General features: G+C 35.9%; 1 protein-coding gene across 1 annotated transcript in view; it reads left to right on the top strand.

The window, feature by feature from the left end:
• Window positions 1-16462, top strand: part of LOC145667544 (ornithine decarboxylase-like) — a 42153-nt gene extending 25691 nt beyond the window's left edge. The window contains exons 7-9 of the mRNA XM_081735017.1: window positions 4941-5183; window positions 13024-13232; window positions 15818-16462. Coding sequence (XP_081591143.1) covers window positions 4941-5183; window positions 13024-13232; window positions 15818-15959 — 594 coding nt within the window. The 3' untranslated portion in view covers window positions 15960-16462. The remainder of the gene's footprint in view (window positions 1-4940; window positions 5184-13023; window positions 13233-15817) is intronic.
• Window positions 16463-18925: the final 2463 nt, after the last annotated feature.

The raw sequence follows: 18925 nt of genomic DNA, 5'->3' as shown, positions 1-18925 counted from the left end.
AAATACAGAATATAGGGAAACATTACACCACAACTGACAAAATGAGAACACATGAACTGGGGGTGAATCAAAATTTGCCAATAGCTCTAAAATCGAAACGGGACTTTAGGATATGCAAACTGATTTAAGAGAACTCTAGTATTACATACCATCAACACTACATCAATAAAGTAGGCCTGCTCATCAGAACACCGTTTATTCATATTAAACCCTTACTGAATGTCGTTAATTATGGCAATCTAGTTGTTGATAAATATTTCCCTCCGAGGCACCAATTTACTTTTAAATTATGTTCACCAGTGGCGTATTTACGATTTTGTTTCGGGGGGATTTGCCTGAAACTGTGAAAATTCTGCAAGATATTTTATATACTTTACTATAGTAAGTAAGATTTCGGGGGGAGGGAGCTTAAGCCCGGGAGCCCCACCCCTAAATACACCACTGCTGTTCACCATCATTTTCAGCTTTAAGTAAAAATACTCTTTAAAATGTTCGAACGATAAAATATTTTCGTTCTCCATCTTTATAAAAAAAAAAAAAAAAAAAAAAAAAAAACACCATTCAAAGTAAAATAGACTACCGATACCATTGCACTCGTAGTTCACTCACTGTATGTATTGATTTGGAGCTGTGAAAATCTAAGACAAAATCTTCCAGGTGCTTGCAATCAGTACACGTGATTTCCCTGAGGCTGTCCTCGTCTTCCAAAAACAGCAAGTGGCACTATACTTTGTTATGTAAATAAACAAACCAAATTGTATCTATGAATGTATTTGCAAGCCTACCAACGTAAAATTCGTAAGGCGAAACGGGAAAAATGCACATCGAGATCTCCCGTTCCGCCTTGCATTAAGATGAAAAGTGATAACAGATTTTACATGCAAATTTCATTGCTAGAGGTCATAAGGCGAAACGGGAAAATTCGAACAATGCAGGAATTGTCGGTCACTGACATCGTTTATGCTCCATTGTTCCATTCTGAGAAATTCACTTACAGGAAAGAAACATTTGTTTCCGAAAAAAAATATACATATATTGTAGTTACTCATCCGAAATGTAACGCGAAAAAGTAACGCAAACTAAGTACGTTACTTAATTTGTAACGCGTTACCGTTACAGTTACTTTGGAAAAAATGTAACGCGTTACTAGGAAACGTTACTTAAAAGTAACGCGTTACAAGTAACGTGTTACTTGCGTTACGTTAATTCCCAAGACTGCAGATTCACCAACTAACACTTTGGCTTCACCAGACACTATCTGATTAGTTGAAGATAGTGTCAGATGAAGCCAAAGTGTTAGTTGGTGAAACTGTAACACGTATGTAGTTTATCATGTGAATATATTTTTTTGCTCAGCAAATAGTTTGTTTGTGTTTAAGTATATACAAAGCAAAGCTTCTACTTATGGAAAATATTACAGTATTCCAGGGTATTCGTGATGATTCATGTGATACAATAACAAACTTGAAAAGTAATTTTCCCACAAATGTGTATTTTTCACTTGTCACAGTCTCCTATCGGGTGTGCGATATATATCGGAATTTTGCGCGTATGCATCTGTGTAAAATATGTATTTAGCTCCTAAGAAATGTTATTAATTGAAGTTATGAAGTTATAGTTTTTGTTATAATTTATGCATAATGATAAGTAATGAATAATAATGAAAATTGTAAATGATAGTTTTGTTGTACGAAATCTATTACATTTTCGGAATAATTATTGCTAACACTATTAAACCTTTTACTAAAACGTTTTCATTGTTTAACATTAATATCTCTGCATATACTTCGTTCGAACTAGGAAACCTCTGATGCATTCCTTGTGTATTCTCATTGTTAAATTTCAAATAATCTGTCTGTAATGCACTGGTTATTCTTGGAAAGTTCAAGTGTTCGTCCACCCCTACCATCTTCATAATAGTATGTTTTACACTTTAGCAAATCCTAGGTCACATGACCAACTTGGTCAACGTATTCGAAGTCTATCATCTTGAATTCAAATCCAGTTGAGAGGAAAGTCGTGCAATATACCGATTGACATTACTAAAAGTACAGAAAAATCGATGGCATCATAATCAGATCTTACTTAATCGAAGTTTTCTGCAAAAACCATTTGGAGATACGACTCTTACATGACGTTGTCATACGAGTCGTGAATGCGCCATAGGAAATGATGAACGCCTCGAATTTTCACATCATAAATTATTGTCTGCAAGTTATCCAATTTGTGTGAGGTAGGGGAACTCAGTGGCCACTCATTTGGTTCCCGATTAGCTATTCACGTTATAGGAAACTACAAATCTAGATACTCGCACACCGTGTTGAAGAAATTGGGCAGAGTATCATCCTGCTTGAAGAATATAATGGCGTAACGAACTGGTCCAATAACTGCATATATTCTGGGCTATTACGAGTACTCTCAATGAGGAATTGCAATGAGGCGTGAGATTCATACCAGGAGCTTCTTCTATCCACAACTCTGATGATTCGCCCCAACGAGGATGCATGTCTGAGCAGTATCGTAGGTTTTGCTTGTTTTGATATAAAGTATGCTTCGACAGAGAAACAGGTTTTCGTAGGTAAATCAGAGTCGTCCTGAAGCATGATATTGATATATTCTGGACAAACTATATCACATAATTGGTCTCATCCTAAGAGAGATTATAGGGATACCCCTTATTTGCCGACAGAATACTGATTATGATTGTTCATGTGATGCAAGTTTCGGCAGCCAGCCGACAAATACTGTGTTGTGGGCTCACTCACACTGATGCCAGAATTACTTCCATTGTTGCCTTCTCTGATCACATTGGTGGTCTACCTTAACGATGGTGTCGGTAGTGGAACTGGTTTGGCTAAATTTCCAGGGCAGCTTGACGACAGTAGGTGATAGATCCACGTTTCGGATGCCGACGGTTGAAATCTTCTGAAATAACAGTAGCCTCTTCATCTTCGGATATTATTACTAGACATCGGGTTTTTATGCAAATGCATGTTTTGTTTGCTTATATGCAACTCTGTTAAACTACGTAGGGATTTCTAATGACTAAATACAGCTCGAATTTGAAGTTTTATAGTGCATATAAATGCATTTCAAAGATTAGAGCATATATTAATGCTTAAGAGCGTATTCAGTATATTCTATAAGTTTCTATTTCAGATATAATTATCTTTAGCATGTAATTAATTCATTTTTAGTATTTATTTTCAATGCATTTACATGTCTGTGCAACAACGTCCTTTTGTATGACAGGATGGAAGAATGCCTAGTTTATGGAGGACCTGTAATGCTAGAAACCGATCAACAGAGCAAAGACGCTTACAACTGGCAAGATATTAAGAGAAATCTGATAATCACAAATACATTGTAATAACCGTGGTTGACATCAATTCAGAAACAAGAGAAGTAAGGAATGCTGTGCAATGAAAGCACAGCTCAAGTTGATGAAGTTCAACACGAGGTCCAGTTAATTCCTGATAAAGTCGGTCGCTCTGTGGAAAAGAAATTGACGGATGTTATTGCCATACCTTTAAGGGTTAAATTTCAATTTTCCAGAAAATTAAACTTGCTCCTCTCTGTAAATATTGTTCAGTAACAACTACTGAGATTAACAGGTCATTTTCTGGGAACAAATGTCACAAACTGACACCAAAAAGTCAAGAGAAGCATTTGTCATATACTGTGAGGGTAATTACGGGAAGGAGTATACCTTAAAAATGATTTTTTTTGTACAGTGAAAACCTGTAGAAAAGTGACGGTCGTATTATTTCTTGTATAGTAAATGTACTCTAAAATACAAATATGAACATAACTAGAGACCCTGTTTTCATATCACTGTGTTTATATTAATCCCATAATTTATGCATGTGTTTTAAAAGGTTAGAAGTATACATATATTAGGTTAGGTTAGAAGTATATATATATATATATATATATATATATATATATATATATATATATATATATATATATATATATATTGTAACTGTCATAAAAGTAAATTCTGAAGAGAAGATCCTGGAAGATAAAGATAGGAAATTTAAGATATTCTATGTTAAATTTGACCTCCAAAACTTTGTCACAACTTCGCTTCATTTTGAAACCGCTTTCTTTCTCTCTCTCTCTCTTTCTTTTTTCTTTTCTTTACTTTGTTAGTGCATATTTTAACACATTTAACAGCATAGTTACACGCATATTTCATTGATTTTAAATGCATAAAATCCAATGATAATAATCATAACTAATCCAAGTTGCTGCTTCTGAGTAAATTTCATAGGACCTTACGTTACTTCACGTGTAACACAGCAGAAAACATCGATTACCAACTGTATCTTTGATTTCCGATGAGATTTGATGTTTCCCAACTACACCTGCAACAGTAACAAAAAGAGAATCTCGATTATTAACTATGCTGTTGCCTTCAGGTAAGATGTGATGCTACCGTCGTTCTTTTGAGTTCCTGCTATTCAATTGTACTTGGATTCAAGAGGGAACAATTCGGTGATACGGCGGAAAACATCCTACTAACAATGACCATTTTAGTGTTTGTCCGGTCGAGTTATGCACACACTATCTATACACAGCATTTATTTGATACTTTCCTACCACTCTGTACTTAATTATTCTTCATCTCTGATACTGCGCATTTTGGTCACAGAGACACTCATTTATAACAATGTTTTTAGGTACCTTTGATGGTGTTATAGCCATTTCTACTGTGTATATTCACCATTAAGTATTTTTTTCCTAAAAGTCATTGCTTGAAATGTATTTAAAATCGCAAATGGTAAGTTATACGAATCATAAACATGTTTGTGGAAATATGGACTTAAAATTCCTTCATAGTAAATTTTTATATAGATAATTACTTTCTCACTATTCCACAAATGTCATTTGATAATCATATTAATTAGTTTTTCTTTATTCATTTCCATTTCTAGTATGCTGATATCATTAACAACGCACTGGATGAATATTTCCCTGTTGAAAGTGGTGTCGAAGTCATAGCAGAACCCGGTAGATACTTCGTAGAATCTGCTTTAACATTAGCTGCTAATATATTTTCCGTAAGGGAAGTAATGAACAAGGATAATACACCTTCATACATGTATTATCTTAACGAGGGAATTTATGGAAGTAGTTTTCTATATTCAACTATAGACATATCCCCAATTCCGCTCAAGGTATTCTTCTTTTTATCTTTTCTGTAAAGCGTATACTATTTTATTGAAACATTCTTTTCCAGATCATTATTATAATCATTTTCCAAGATGATTCATTGAGTGTCCGAGAAGTCCTTAGTCATTTCTCGGAAGGAGCACTTGAATTTAAATTAAGTGTTTATAACATCAAAGAAGATACTATAAGTCAACTAAATTACAACAGTTGGACACGACGGCCCTCCATAGAAAAGCAGAGTTTCCCTATCTCAGCGGTGAACCTGAACACACCCTGCAACATTGCCGAGGTAATTGTACATACCGATGACGAAATGCGACTTTAAGAGTCAGGAGTATAAAGTAAAAAGTAGAGTTTTGGGGACCTGCGTAAACACATTGCGGCATCAATGCGTACAATAACCTCAGCAAAGTTGCAGCATATGTTCAAATGCACCCTGGACAGATGGAATCTCTGCTTTGATATGGAAGGTGGTCATGTTGAACTGCTGTAATTTCGTTGACTTACAGTGTCATTTTTAATATTATCAATACTTCATTTCAATTCAAGTACTCCTTCCCCCTATATACATTCCTCGTTTCCTACTATGTGATCAAAAGTATCCGGACACATGGCTGAAAATGAGTAACAAGTTCGTGGCACCCTCCATCGGTACTGCTGGAATTCAATATGATGTTGGCCCATCCTTAGCCTTGATGACAGCTTCCACTCTCACAGGCATACTTTCAATCAGGTGCTGGAAGGTTTCTTGGGGAATGGCAGCCCATTCTTCACAGAGTGCTGAACTGAAGGGAGGTATCGATGCAGGTCGGTGAGGCCTGGCACGAAGTCGGCGTTCCAAAATAACCAAAGGTCTTCTATAGGATTTAAGTCAGGACTCTGTGTAGGCCAGTCCATTACAGGGATTTTATGGTCGTGTAACCATCTGCCACAGGACGTGCAGTATGAACAAGTGCTCGATCAAGTTGAAAGATGCAATCACCATCCCCGAATTGCTCTTCAACATTGAGAAGCAAGAAGGTGCTTAAAACATCAATGTAGGCCTGGGCTGTGAGAGTAACACGCAAAATAACAAGGGGTGAAAAACCATCTCCAAGAAAAACACGACCACACCAACACCTCCGAATTTTACTGTTGGCACTACACACGCTGACAGATGACGTTCACCGGGCATTCGCCATACCCACACCCTGTCATCGGATCGCCACACTGTGTACCGTGATTCGTCACTACACACAACGTTTTTCCACTGTTCAATCGTCCAATGTTTACGCTCCTTACACCAAGCGAGGCGTTGTTTGACATTTACCTGCGTGATGTGTGGCTTATGAGCAGCCGCCCGACCATGAAATCCAAGTTTTCTCACCTCACGCCTAACTGTCATAGTACTTGGAATGGATCCTGATGCAGTTTGGAATTCCTGTGTGATGATCTGGATAGATGTCTGCCTATTACACTTTACGACCCTCTTCAACTGCCGGCGGTCTCTGTCAGTCAACAGACGAGGTTGGCCTGTACGCTTTTGTGCTGTACGCGTCCCTTCACGTTTCCACTTCATTATCACATCAGACACAGTGGACCTAGGGATGTTTAGGAGTGTGAAAATCTCGCGTACAGACTTCTGACACAAGTGACTCCCAATCACCTGACCACGTTCGAAGTACGTGAATTCCTCTGAGCGCCCCATTCTGCTTTCTCACGATGTCTAATGACTACTGAGGTCGCTGATAATGAGTACCTGGGAGTAGGTGGCAGCACAATGCACCTAACATGAAAAACATATGTTTTTGGAGGTGTTTGGATACTTTTGATCACATAGTGTATATATATACAAGGTGGCCCATTTTAATCTTTCCACGAACATATCTCGAAGACGGTTGAACATAAATGGACCAAACAAATGCCATGAGGCACATCAAATTGTGTTGTCGCAGTGTCCCCCAGGGCCGCCCTTCATAGAGGCCCAGGGTCCAATATCAAAATTTTTAATGGAAATATGGGTTGAGTGATACCTCGTTCTATACATTTTCAAACACTAAACAGAGTTGTGGCAAAAGATTTTTCATATCGGTCACCATATTCAAAATAGTCGCCAAGACATGGTGCCTGTATCAGACGAAACGTCCAGTACCATTAATATGAAAACGGTTGAAATCAATAACCGAATAAAAACTCAAATAGGAAATGCAATGGAGCACATTGAATGGTATTGTCGCGGTGCCCCCAGGACCACACTTCATGGACGCCCAGGGCCCAACTTCAGAAGTTTAAATGGAAACGTGGAGCGAGTGATACTTCCCTCGATAGATTTTCAAACACCGTTTTCATTCTATGGGCACTGGAAGTTTTATCTGATACAGGTACCATGTCTTGGTGGTTAATTTGGAAACAGTGACCCATATGAACAATCTTTTGCCACAACACTCTTTAGGTTTTAAAGATCTATCAAACGAGGTTTCACTCGCCCCATGTTTCCATTTAAAATTGTGAAGTTGGGCCCTGGCTGCCCATAAAGGGCGGCCCTGAGCGCACCACGACAATACCATTTGATGTGTCCCATGGCATTTCATATTTGAGTAATTATTCGGTTATTTATTTCAGCCGTTGGTGTTGGACGTTTTATCTGATACAGCCACCATGTCTTGGCAACCATTTTGAATATGATGACCAATACGAAAAATCTTTTGCCACAACGGTTTTTAGTTTTAAAGATCTATCAAACGAGACATCACTTGACCCTAGTGTTTGAAGATCTTTCGAACGAGGTATCACTCGAATCATGTTTGCATTTAAAATTTTAAAGTTGAGTCCTGGGCCCCCCTGAAGGGCAGCCCTGGGGGCACCACAATAACGCCATTCAATGTGCCCCATGACATTTCCTATTTGAGTTTTTGTTTGGTTCATTTATGTTTAATCGTTTTTGGGATATTTCCGTGGAAATATTAAGATGGACCACGCTATATATATATATAGGGCCTATATGAAATTATTGAATGTTATATTCTTAGACCCTGAGACTACAAACATGAGGAGTAAAACATTGGGTTTAGGAACCGGATGGGTGCAGTATTTAAAATAATGAATATAAATATTAATAAGATGATTATAAGCAGGTATATGTGTTGATAAAATATAGAAGTAATTTAGATCAATATTTTAGTTGTTGTCTTCCTAATATATATAATTTCTTCAGATGTATAGGAGTAATATCATTTCTTCGTACATCACCGATAACAGTACACAGGCTAGAGACCTGCACGGGCCGGGCTTGGGCGGGCTGACTCTATTATTTCTTTGGGGCGGGCCGACACTGATTTCCCTTCAGGTCGGGCCGGGCTGGGGTCCATTAATTGCAATTCTTTAATAATTATTGACATTCGTTAAACGATAATTAGAATAAAGGCAAACGTTGAAGAAGTGTGCCCGTGAAAAATGTTACAAAATGAAACTTCTAAAATTTATCGGGCCCGGGCCGAGCTTGGGCCAAGAATTTAAAAAAACTTATCGGGCCGGGCCGGGCTCGGGCCGAAAATCTACAAAACTTATCGGGTCTGGGCTGGGCCGGTCCCTACGTACATTCGGGCCGGATTGGGCTCGGGCCGAAAAATTCGGCTCGTGCAGGTCTTTAACACAGGCTAGTTCCTGCTGTAGAACTTTTCATTGGTCTAATGGTTAACTCGTATGTTGTGCGAGGCATAGATATGAGTAGAAATGAAATGAAATGAAATCTTTGAGTTTTACGTCCCACGGTTATGCTGGTTAGGCTAAAGGAGCCGGTGAAGATGAGAAATGAATGAAAATGGTGGAATGAAGAAAGTGGGAGGAAACGGGAGAACCCCGAGGAAACCCACGCACACGGTGTTTGTCCACCACAGGCATTTGAGTAGAATCAGTGCTAGGAGTACATACTGGATCACATCTTAGGTGGTAGGAGCATGTATCTTATACTCGCGGTGCTTACGGAACGTTGAAGAAAGAAAGAAAGAAAATGAATAAACTAGAATAGCAATGTGAGTAGCATGTGACACCATTTTAACTATTTCTTGTACGTTCGTTTTTAACCGACTCAAAAAAGAAGGAGGAGGAGGTTGTCAATTCAACCCGTTTATCTACATACGAGTGTTTGTCTATTTTCACACATAACTTCGATGTATCTAAGTACACTGATTTTGATTATTCTGTTTTCTGTTTCAAACAGCATGCGTTCTGGGTGATCTCATAAATTACATTGAGATAATGAGACTCTTTTGAGCTAGATCATAAAACACTTTAATGGGTGTAGTGTGAAAACTGTAATTAACCGTCTTTAATGTGCGTATGATTATGCAAAACTTCGACATAGGTGCACTGATTTGTATGATTTTTTTTTAAGTATTTTCTTTTCTCGTGGTCCTTTGAAAGAGTATTCTTCCCATGTGCTTCCATGGAAACTTCAAAACGAACTTAAGAAGGAGACTACGAAACTCTTCATCGGCTGACAGTAGTGTTATTGTAATTAACCAATTTCATTATGTCCATATTCACGAATAAATGTAACATAGATGAATCTATATTATAAAATTGAAAGTGAATATGTTTGTGACTCTTAATCTATTAAACCGCCCAACCGATCTCGATCAAATTTCCAACGTAGATGCGGTTCTGGCCTGGGAGTGTTTTTAGCTATTTACTTTGACGGTACAACTTAGGGGAGGGGAGGAGGAGAACATAGAAAAAATAAATAAAACATAATAACTCTTGAACTCCCCGACCGATCTTGATCAAATTTCAATGTGGATGAGGTTCGTGACTGGGATGATTTTTATCATTTAACTTTGACGGTGCAACATAGGGAAGGAGGGAGGGGAGGCGGATGTAAAAAAAAATAAAAGTGAAAGTGACTGTCTATGTGACTTCACTCTTCAACCACCTGACCGATCTCGGGCAAATTTTCAAGATAGATGAGGTTCGAGGAGAGGAGGTAGGAGGGGGAGATATATAAAAATAAATAAAACTTAATAACTCTTGTACAATCCGCGGCAAAAAACCTGCAACATGAGGACGTAAATTTATTGTGAAACTACGTCTAGCAGCACAGTGAATAAACATAACGTCTAAGTGGAATGAATCACGCCAGGATAAACCTCGGCCTCCTTCCGTGCACACTTATTTTGGAGCAAAAGACTTCGTCATTTCACAATAAACTTATATGCTCATGTTGCAGGTTTTTTGCCGCGGATTGTACCACCGAACCGATCTCGATGAAATTTTCAACCTAGATGAAGTTCAAACATGAGATGATTTTTGTCATATCACTTTGATTATGTAACTTAAAGGAGAGGAAAGACGACGACTTTCGATGCCGTGGCCCGCAACATGGGGAGGAGAGGGGATATATAAAAATCATCGAAAATTACCAATATCAAGGAGCGCTTTAGTAATAGTAAAAGTGACTGACTAACGAAACATATTACTATTTTTTCTTAATTTAACCCAGCAAAGCGGGTAATTGTTGCCAGTCGCTAACTAAACTACTGGAAAAAAGAAACAAAATTAAAGCAACATAACAGGCAACAATATTCTAAAAGTAAGAAAATAAATTTTAAAAAAAAACAATACTAACCAACTTCAAAAAAACATGCTAAAAAGTAGAAAATAATAGTAATAAAGAGCTCTAAAGCAGAAAATAATTCATTACTATTATACGTAAAAAAAGTGAAATTTGTCCCGAGAAAAACAATATTAAATTAGTTTCGATTATAATTTCGTGAAGCATTAATTTGTTTAGCTTGCCAAAGACTTCAAAATCATTAGGATCACGCTAGTGGGCATTATAAGAATGTAATGTTATTAGGATCACACTAGTGGCCCTAACAAGATTGTAATGCTATTAGAATCAAGGTAGTGGACCTTAGAACAATATCAGGAACACGCTAGTGAGACTTATAAGATTGAAATGTTATTCGGATCACAATAGTGGGCATTATAAGAGTGTAATGTTATTAGGATCACACTAGTGACTTACAAGATTGTAATGTTATTAGAATCACGGTAGTGGGCTTTAAAAGAATATAAGGAACACGCTAGTGAGACCTATAAGATTGAAATGTTATTCGGATCATACTAGTGGCTCTTTCAAGATTGTAATGTTATTAGGATCACGGTAGTGAGACTTGTAAGTTGATAATATTAATAGGATCTCGCTAGTGGGCCTTCTAATATTAGTACACACGCCCATTCCTCCATTATTTTTCTCAGTAATTCTTGAACGAAAATGACATGTTTTTGGCAATGGATAGCTAGGCCGAGTTTGTTAATAGAGTCAATTCGTTAGAGTATTCACTCGCAACGATAACTTTAACAATGGCCACCAATATAATATGTATTGCCATATGTGCATATGCAGTACCTAGGTATATACTGAGGTTAGAATTTTGTTAGATTAAAAGCCGAAGTATTTTTCTTATCTTAAAACTTTTTGATGTTAAAATATGTTTGAAATTAACAGATTTAAAAAGAATAAACGTCAGAAAGTATTGATGAGATTAAACCTCACATGCTTGGGGTATGAGAGAGAATATAACACTGCTTCAACTATCAACATAGATTCATTCATAAATGTAAGTTTTGCGAGATCCTTCTCACAGTATTTACCAGAGTTTATTTATTGATAATACCTCGGTAGTTATGTTGTAGAAATTTAAAATTATTCTATATTTTAGCACCTTTGTGAAATCAGGTAATATTTTCTATTAAAAGTTTTTACTTATTTTTATTAGTCGGTTAATATTTTCGTTAAGTTCGGTTTGTTTTCCCCTTTTTCATTATCCAGTATTTGAGGTACGTACCAAAACTAAATGTAGAATATTACACTACTAACTTCCTATAAAACGTGTCGTTTTTGAAACATGTGTCAACAAACATTTTTTTCAAATGTGTCTAAGAGTTACGGAATCTGTACTTGAATATACCTACACTCAATTGCGTTATTAAAACTCTTGTCTGTTAAATATTTCCATAGTATAGATTCGAAGACTAACCATTTTTGATGTGAGTGGTCCCGCGTTCGGTTTCCGGTGCGAACAGTCAGTTGGAAAATATAACAATTTTTTCAGACCAGCCATAATGATACAGGTTTTCCCCAGCTTTTCCTAATTCACACTAGGCAAATCCTGAGGTGGTACTCAGCATAATGGTCCTAAGCCGGATCCTTTCTTCTCCATCCTTCTTTTCCTTCCCAATCCTCCGGGCAGTGTGACGCCAAGGGGGGAAATCTCTTACACGTGACGGGCTAACACGGTCATAGACGCCGAAAGACCAGGAATCTAATTACTAATCCTAATTCAAAGACTAACATCAAATCCTAATTAAATTTAGACGAGATAAATGTACGGAAAGCATACTCTTTAAGCAAAACAAACTCATCAAAATCGTTCACCTATGTCAAAGTTACATGTAAACATACACACAATTAATTACAGTTAACAGTGTACCCATGGAGGTGGTTCGTGGTTCGTGGTTCGTGGTTCGTGGTCATTGGAAACCTCTTTCTGTTTTCAAAATCTTTCCAACATACATAAACGAATTGAGCATCTCTTCCTGTTTTCGAAATCGGTTAAATATAATTTTAATGCAAGATAAATTTTTTCATTCTTATCAAAATATACATTCTACTACCAATTTTAAAGAAATCATACAGAAATATTTTGACATGCGAGAAATTTCAGTTTTTCATTGCTCGCATTAGAATCATTCAGGGCATTCATATTGATAATCCCTTGGCAGTCGAAGTGTAACTGATAATTTTAAGTTGCTAATGCAATGATACCAAAGGAAAAATTAGCTAGCTTTTAAAATGTTTTACAGCCAGTAGGTGAAACACTATTTATGTCAACTCTCTGGGGCCCGACGTGTGACTCCCTTGATCTGCTAGCAAAAAAACTTCTGCTTCAGAAACTGGAAGTTGGTGATTGGCTTATTTTCGAAAATATGGGTGCTTACACTTTTGTCTTGTCAACAACTTTTAACGGATTCTCCAAACCCAAAATATACAATATAATGTCTGAAAGTACAGCGTAAGTTCTTTTATTTTCTTTTCTTTTATGTAAGTTATATTTTTTTAAAAAACCATTTTAGCTTCAAATTTTTCATAATACTTACATCGCATTCAACTTAATCAGAAAGAAGACTTATGAAATTAGTGCATAAGTCTTCGTTATAAATTATTAATATTATTGCTTTCACGCAAGATTAATAGTTTCTAAGAATGCACTTAAGAATCACTAGATTCTATAACGACTTCCAAATGATAATGCTAACTCTTAAGATCAATTTAGAATCAGTTGACCTCTTGGACTATATTATTTTATGTTACTCGAGAAACTTTTATTTTTCACAATTCTCTTTGTAGTATTTTAAAAATGAAATGCAATGTTTAAGTTTTAGATCTCACGATTATGCCGGCTACTCTAAAGGAGACGGTGATGATGAGAAATGAATGAAATTGTGGAATGAAGAAAGTGGAAGGAAACGGGAGAACCCTGAGAAAACCTACGCACACAGTGTTTGTCCACCACAAAGTTCACTTAGCGCGAGCTGGGATCGAACCAAGGACCCCATGCACCAGGGGGTGGTTAGATATAACGCTCTACCACTGAGCCACCGCGGCCCGCTATTGTGGTATCTTATATTAATATTTTGTATATTAGAGCACATATTATTTTATGAAGAGGGATGCACGATAGCATATTGGTACATGATAGATATAAGCTAGGATCTGCAACTTGACCCACGGACGCATCCTTCTCTACGTTTCACCTCATGTTGGTTTACACTTCTCACATCTATGGATCAGTCCGAGAAGGATAAGTCTCCAAGTCTGTAGAGTTGGGGACAAACAAGGCTCCCACCGTATTGACTTCTTCATCACCCGCAAAACACTTCCCCCGATCATGGTTCTTCTTATTTGGAAGGAGGAAGTAACCAGATGGAGCCAGACCGGATAAATATTGTGAATTGGGTAAATATTTGTAGCCAGATGTGCACAAAATGGAGTGTTTGTTCTGTTTGGTGTGTTGGTGCATTGTCTATTAGCAGCAGCATACTTCTCAAGAGCAAATTCAGCCTCTTTACTTTGATAGAACCCAGTAACTTTTGCAGCAGATTCCTGCAATATATTCCTGTGCTTGTAATCTCTCAAGATCTCACCTTTATGGTCCCAAAACACAAACATGACCTTGTTTAATGAACACTGTATTCTAATCTTTTTGGATGCGAGATGTGGTATGACTTCATGTTTTATTCATTTATTTGGTTTCAGGGTCAAATAAGTACATGCAGCATTTATTAGCATGACTGGAATAGGTTTCTGGAAAGTATTCAAACCCCCCACGCAGTTTGAATCTGAATTTAAATGACATCAGAAGCATCTCTATTCATCTCAGCGATCCACAAACTATAGATTGAACATTAATATCGATTATTTTCCGTTATTTTTACATATCAATCCTTTTCCACTCGCATCTCACACTCCCAAATCTGATGGGGATAAAATTGGCCGTAAACGGCATTGGAAGTGTCCCCATTAACCTAAGTGACCTTTCAACTATGGATTTCAGACTAATATTGATCGTTTTCGGTTAGTTTTACATATGAGGCATTGGGTAGCAAAGTGGCGTAATTCATTTTATAAAAAATGAGATTAAGTCATTTCTGTGAATTGAAACCATAACCATGTTGGATGGCAAAGTTGCGTATCTGAGTTAAAAGATCAGGCTATAGGATAAAAGACGGCAGAACAAAGAACCGATTTTGTCCGCTTTTTCTTTATTGATTCTAATAAAAGTCTCAACATCTCACAATGTCTCAAAACTGAGTTAAATCACTTTGCCATCCAATACCTCATATCACTACTCCTTCTCCCTCCCTTGGCGGAAATGTGGTAAAATCGTATGCTAGACTTAAGTTGACTCCACTACCAAAAATAATCAAAATCGGTGCAGCGAAGTAGGAGAAATTAGATGTCAAGCATCATTACATTCATTTTCATTTATACAGATCAAGTGGAAATCTAAGTTATAAAGATTTACCAATGTTCATAACAATAAAATAATGTTAAAACATGTTGAGAAATAGGAAAAGATATATGTAACTCTTAAGTCACTTGATGGAATATCTTTAAAATTAATGTTTAAGAGTTAATGGTAATGTTAAACCATTATATCTCGTTAATTATAGTGTTAAATTTCCTTATTAGTATCATAGTGAAAGGATTTATGAGCTCATATCTCAGTATGTTTCACCTTAATAGGAGGCATATTTTCGATATTGTTAGATTGATATTATTGGACACGAACTACTCATGTTTATAGAACCTTAAAAATTATTTTTTTCTCTCAAGTGTATCAAAAATTATAGATGAGAGATTATTCTCATTCATATTACATTGGTTCAACTATCAACCTACCTATTTCATCTTCGGAAAATATGCTTCTTTGTTAAAATTTGGAAAATTGTAGAATTTTAATTTGTTTTCAATTTTGTATTTTGAATGTTGCCTTTGTAATTTTTAAGTATGTAATTGTTACAATTTACAAAATTTTAGTGTGAAAACGCATTATTTTTTATTGATAAATTTTTACATATATTTGCATCTTTTCAGTTTGAAGTTGAAAGGTCTTCCGCATATTAGGACTAAATCAATTGTAAGACAGGAAATTCTGCAGACGCTCAAGAAAATTAAGGAGCAGGAGGATGAAAAATATACCCAAATTTCGTCTCCCAGTTCCTTCTCTGAAACGTGAAATTTTATGTAATCAAGTGTCACTTTTATTATTTGGTGCAGAAATCGCGAAGATTTTATTGTTTTTAAAAGAAAATCTTGACTGAGTAATTATTGTAACGCTCCAGTTTCATCGTGTGCATTTATTACAGCTCTATAGAAATTTATGTCACGATTGTTCCTATTTTATTTGTATTTATGCTAGCAAGAGCTCCCCATACGTAAATCTATGCCCAAAATTTTATGTATATTGTTGATAGTTTGGTTAAATTTAAGTATTATCTGTTGTTACTTTGTAAATATTTGATAAACTTGTTATTTCCCCTAGGATACCAGATTTGTCAATCTGCACCTAAGTTTGTTTCGCTGTTTTAATGCATTTCCGCTAAATGTACAGTTTGTTATGATATTGTATATTTGTTGTAATTATTATTTTATTTTATCTATATTATGTTTCTATTCAGGGAATGACTAGCTTCATTTGTTGGAAACTTTATGTTTTATAATATTAGTCTTCTCCTAGAGTGATACCAGGATGTTATTACTTCTCCATTTTCTGTTTGTGAAAGTTGTTGAAACAAGATATAATTAAAGAGACCATCATCATAATAAGTATTTTGTCATAATTATTAGCAAAGCAGTTGCTTTATCCTCACATATGTTTCTTCTGTTTTGATGATATCTATAAATTATGGCCCCTTTCGCTCCCTTTTTCTTTGCCCGGCCACTATGCCCTCTAGCACGTACACTCATGTCCAAAATGATTGTTGCATATCTATAATTAACTTCTTGTCAGAAAATAGTTTGATAATGATTTTGCAGGGTACTTTTAATATTATGTGTATAAACAGGAAATGCATACTTGTGGTAAATTTCATAGGAAAAGAATTATAAACACGAAAATTAGGATGAGTAAAACAAAATGTTGCTAAATGGACAAGAAAGTTTTATTTTCGTTTTATTGTTCTTATTTACTGCTCTTTTCACATGAAATTTAGCACATACATGTCTTTGCCGATTATACACATACTAACATAATAAGAAATACCGGGCAAATTCATTATCAAATTATATTCCTACAACAACATATTTATAGACGTGACAATAATTTTGGATATGAGTGTATAGCGTGGTTAGACTTCGGATCGATATGCACTAAAAACAGCAAACTATGCATGCAAATATGCGCTAAAAATCACGAATATATGCACTGAAAATATGCGAATATGCATTAAAAAAGTAAATAAGCACCAATCAAAAGCTAAAATTAAATGAGAAATTTTATTACATCTTAAGGAAAAATAGTTGTATTACTTGAACTACATATACTTCGTGTATAACTATGATGCATTCATGTTACAACACACTTGGATCCTGGTAATTACTATCATGCTACCCGAGTAGTCCTAACGTTTTGTAAGGATTTATTGAACAATGTACATTGTATATACACAGATTACTTCTACACAACTCCAGAGTTAGCAATACTTTTGAAAGAGAAGAAACCGGACCTTGTGGGAACTGTGATAAAGGGGAGGAAGCAAATACTGAAGGAAATCGAGAAGAAACTTAAGAAAGACGAGAGAGCATTTTTGTTTGAAGAAAAAGGGACCATGATGATAATGAAGTGGAAGGACAAGCGGGAAGTTCGTTTCCTTAGTACTTGCTACAACGATGATGAAACTCTAACTACACGAAGAAATAAGGAAGTAATTATTCCATCAGCTGTTGAAGATTACAACAAATATATAAGTGATGTTGATAAAGCAGATCAAATTATGACAAACTACCCTATTGAAAGGAAACGGATGAAAAAATACTACAGGAAGCAGTTCTTACATCCATTGCATATATGCATTTTCAGTGTACATTGAAAATGAGAGGACGTATGTCACATTTACAGTTTATGATCCAACTTGTAGAGAAAATTGTAGAAAAATACCCCTCACAGAACATAGCCAAGAAGTCTGGAAGACCAAGTGCTGAGCCTAATACGATTAGACTTACTGAACGCCACTTTTCCGATTTTTAAGCCGCAAACACTTTGTAAGAAACATCCTACAGGAAAGTGTAAAGTGTGTCACTTCAAAGGTGTCAGAAGAGAGTCACGATACCAATGTACAGAGTGCGATGTTGGACGATGTTCAAAGACTTTCACACAAAAAAGGTATATTCCACAAAAGACACGTAAAAACCAGTCCCAGAACTTTTTGATCACACTTCTTGTTAGTCAATTGTAGCTTTGTACCTTTCAAGAAAAAAGAGGAAAAAAACATAAAGAACAAAATGTGAAAATACTATTTATATTCATTAAAAATATTGATTTTTCACTTCATGAATATATGTGGATACGCGTATCAATGATGATGATGATGATGATGCCGCTTATTTTGATTACCGTAATAATTTCCTAACATTCATTTTTACCTAGGAACCCCAAGAGACCACACAGAAAAATTGAGCTTGATCTGTTGAGGCATTCCCAAATTTTGTGTAACCTAATCTTATGATGATGATGATGATGATAACCATAAATACGACTATGACAAGCTATAGTAGCTAATTAGAAGCAACAAAGATCATAATGCCGAAAATTTCATTGTGATTGTTTGACAGGTTCAAAAGTTATTAAAAGGTAACAAATTCCAAAGTTCTAAAAAAAAAAAAAAAAAAAAAAAAACTACACTTTTTACAGCGGTTCGCATCTGAAAATTACCCACTGAAGGGGTTAAGTGTGTAAGTAAGGTAAGAGAAAACAAAAACCTTTACGAAAACCTTTAGAGATTCATATACCTACCGGTAATTTCTTACAAAATGTCGAAAAATTTTCTAAACGCTGCATTCCTGAACTTGAACATTTTCGTTACAATGCTTATTTTAATATCCGTTGTTTGCAACACAAATTTCGCCTAATCAATGCACTTTAACACACTTTTTACCTCTAAATTCGTCGAAAGTGAAATATTTCTCTTTCAGATAAATTTCTGT

The sequence above is a fragment of the Thermobia domestica genome, chromosome 13 (assembly GCF_964235325.1).
Source record: "Thermobia domestica chromosome 13, izTheDome1.hap1.1, whole genome shotgun sequence".
Classification (NCBI taxonomy): domain Eukaryota; kingdom Metazoa; phylum Arthropoda; class Insecta; order Zygentoma; family Lepismatidae; genus Thermobia; species Thermobia domestica.
Note: the sequence above shows the minus strand (reverse complement) of the source record. Positions and strands in the feature narration are given on the sequence as shown.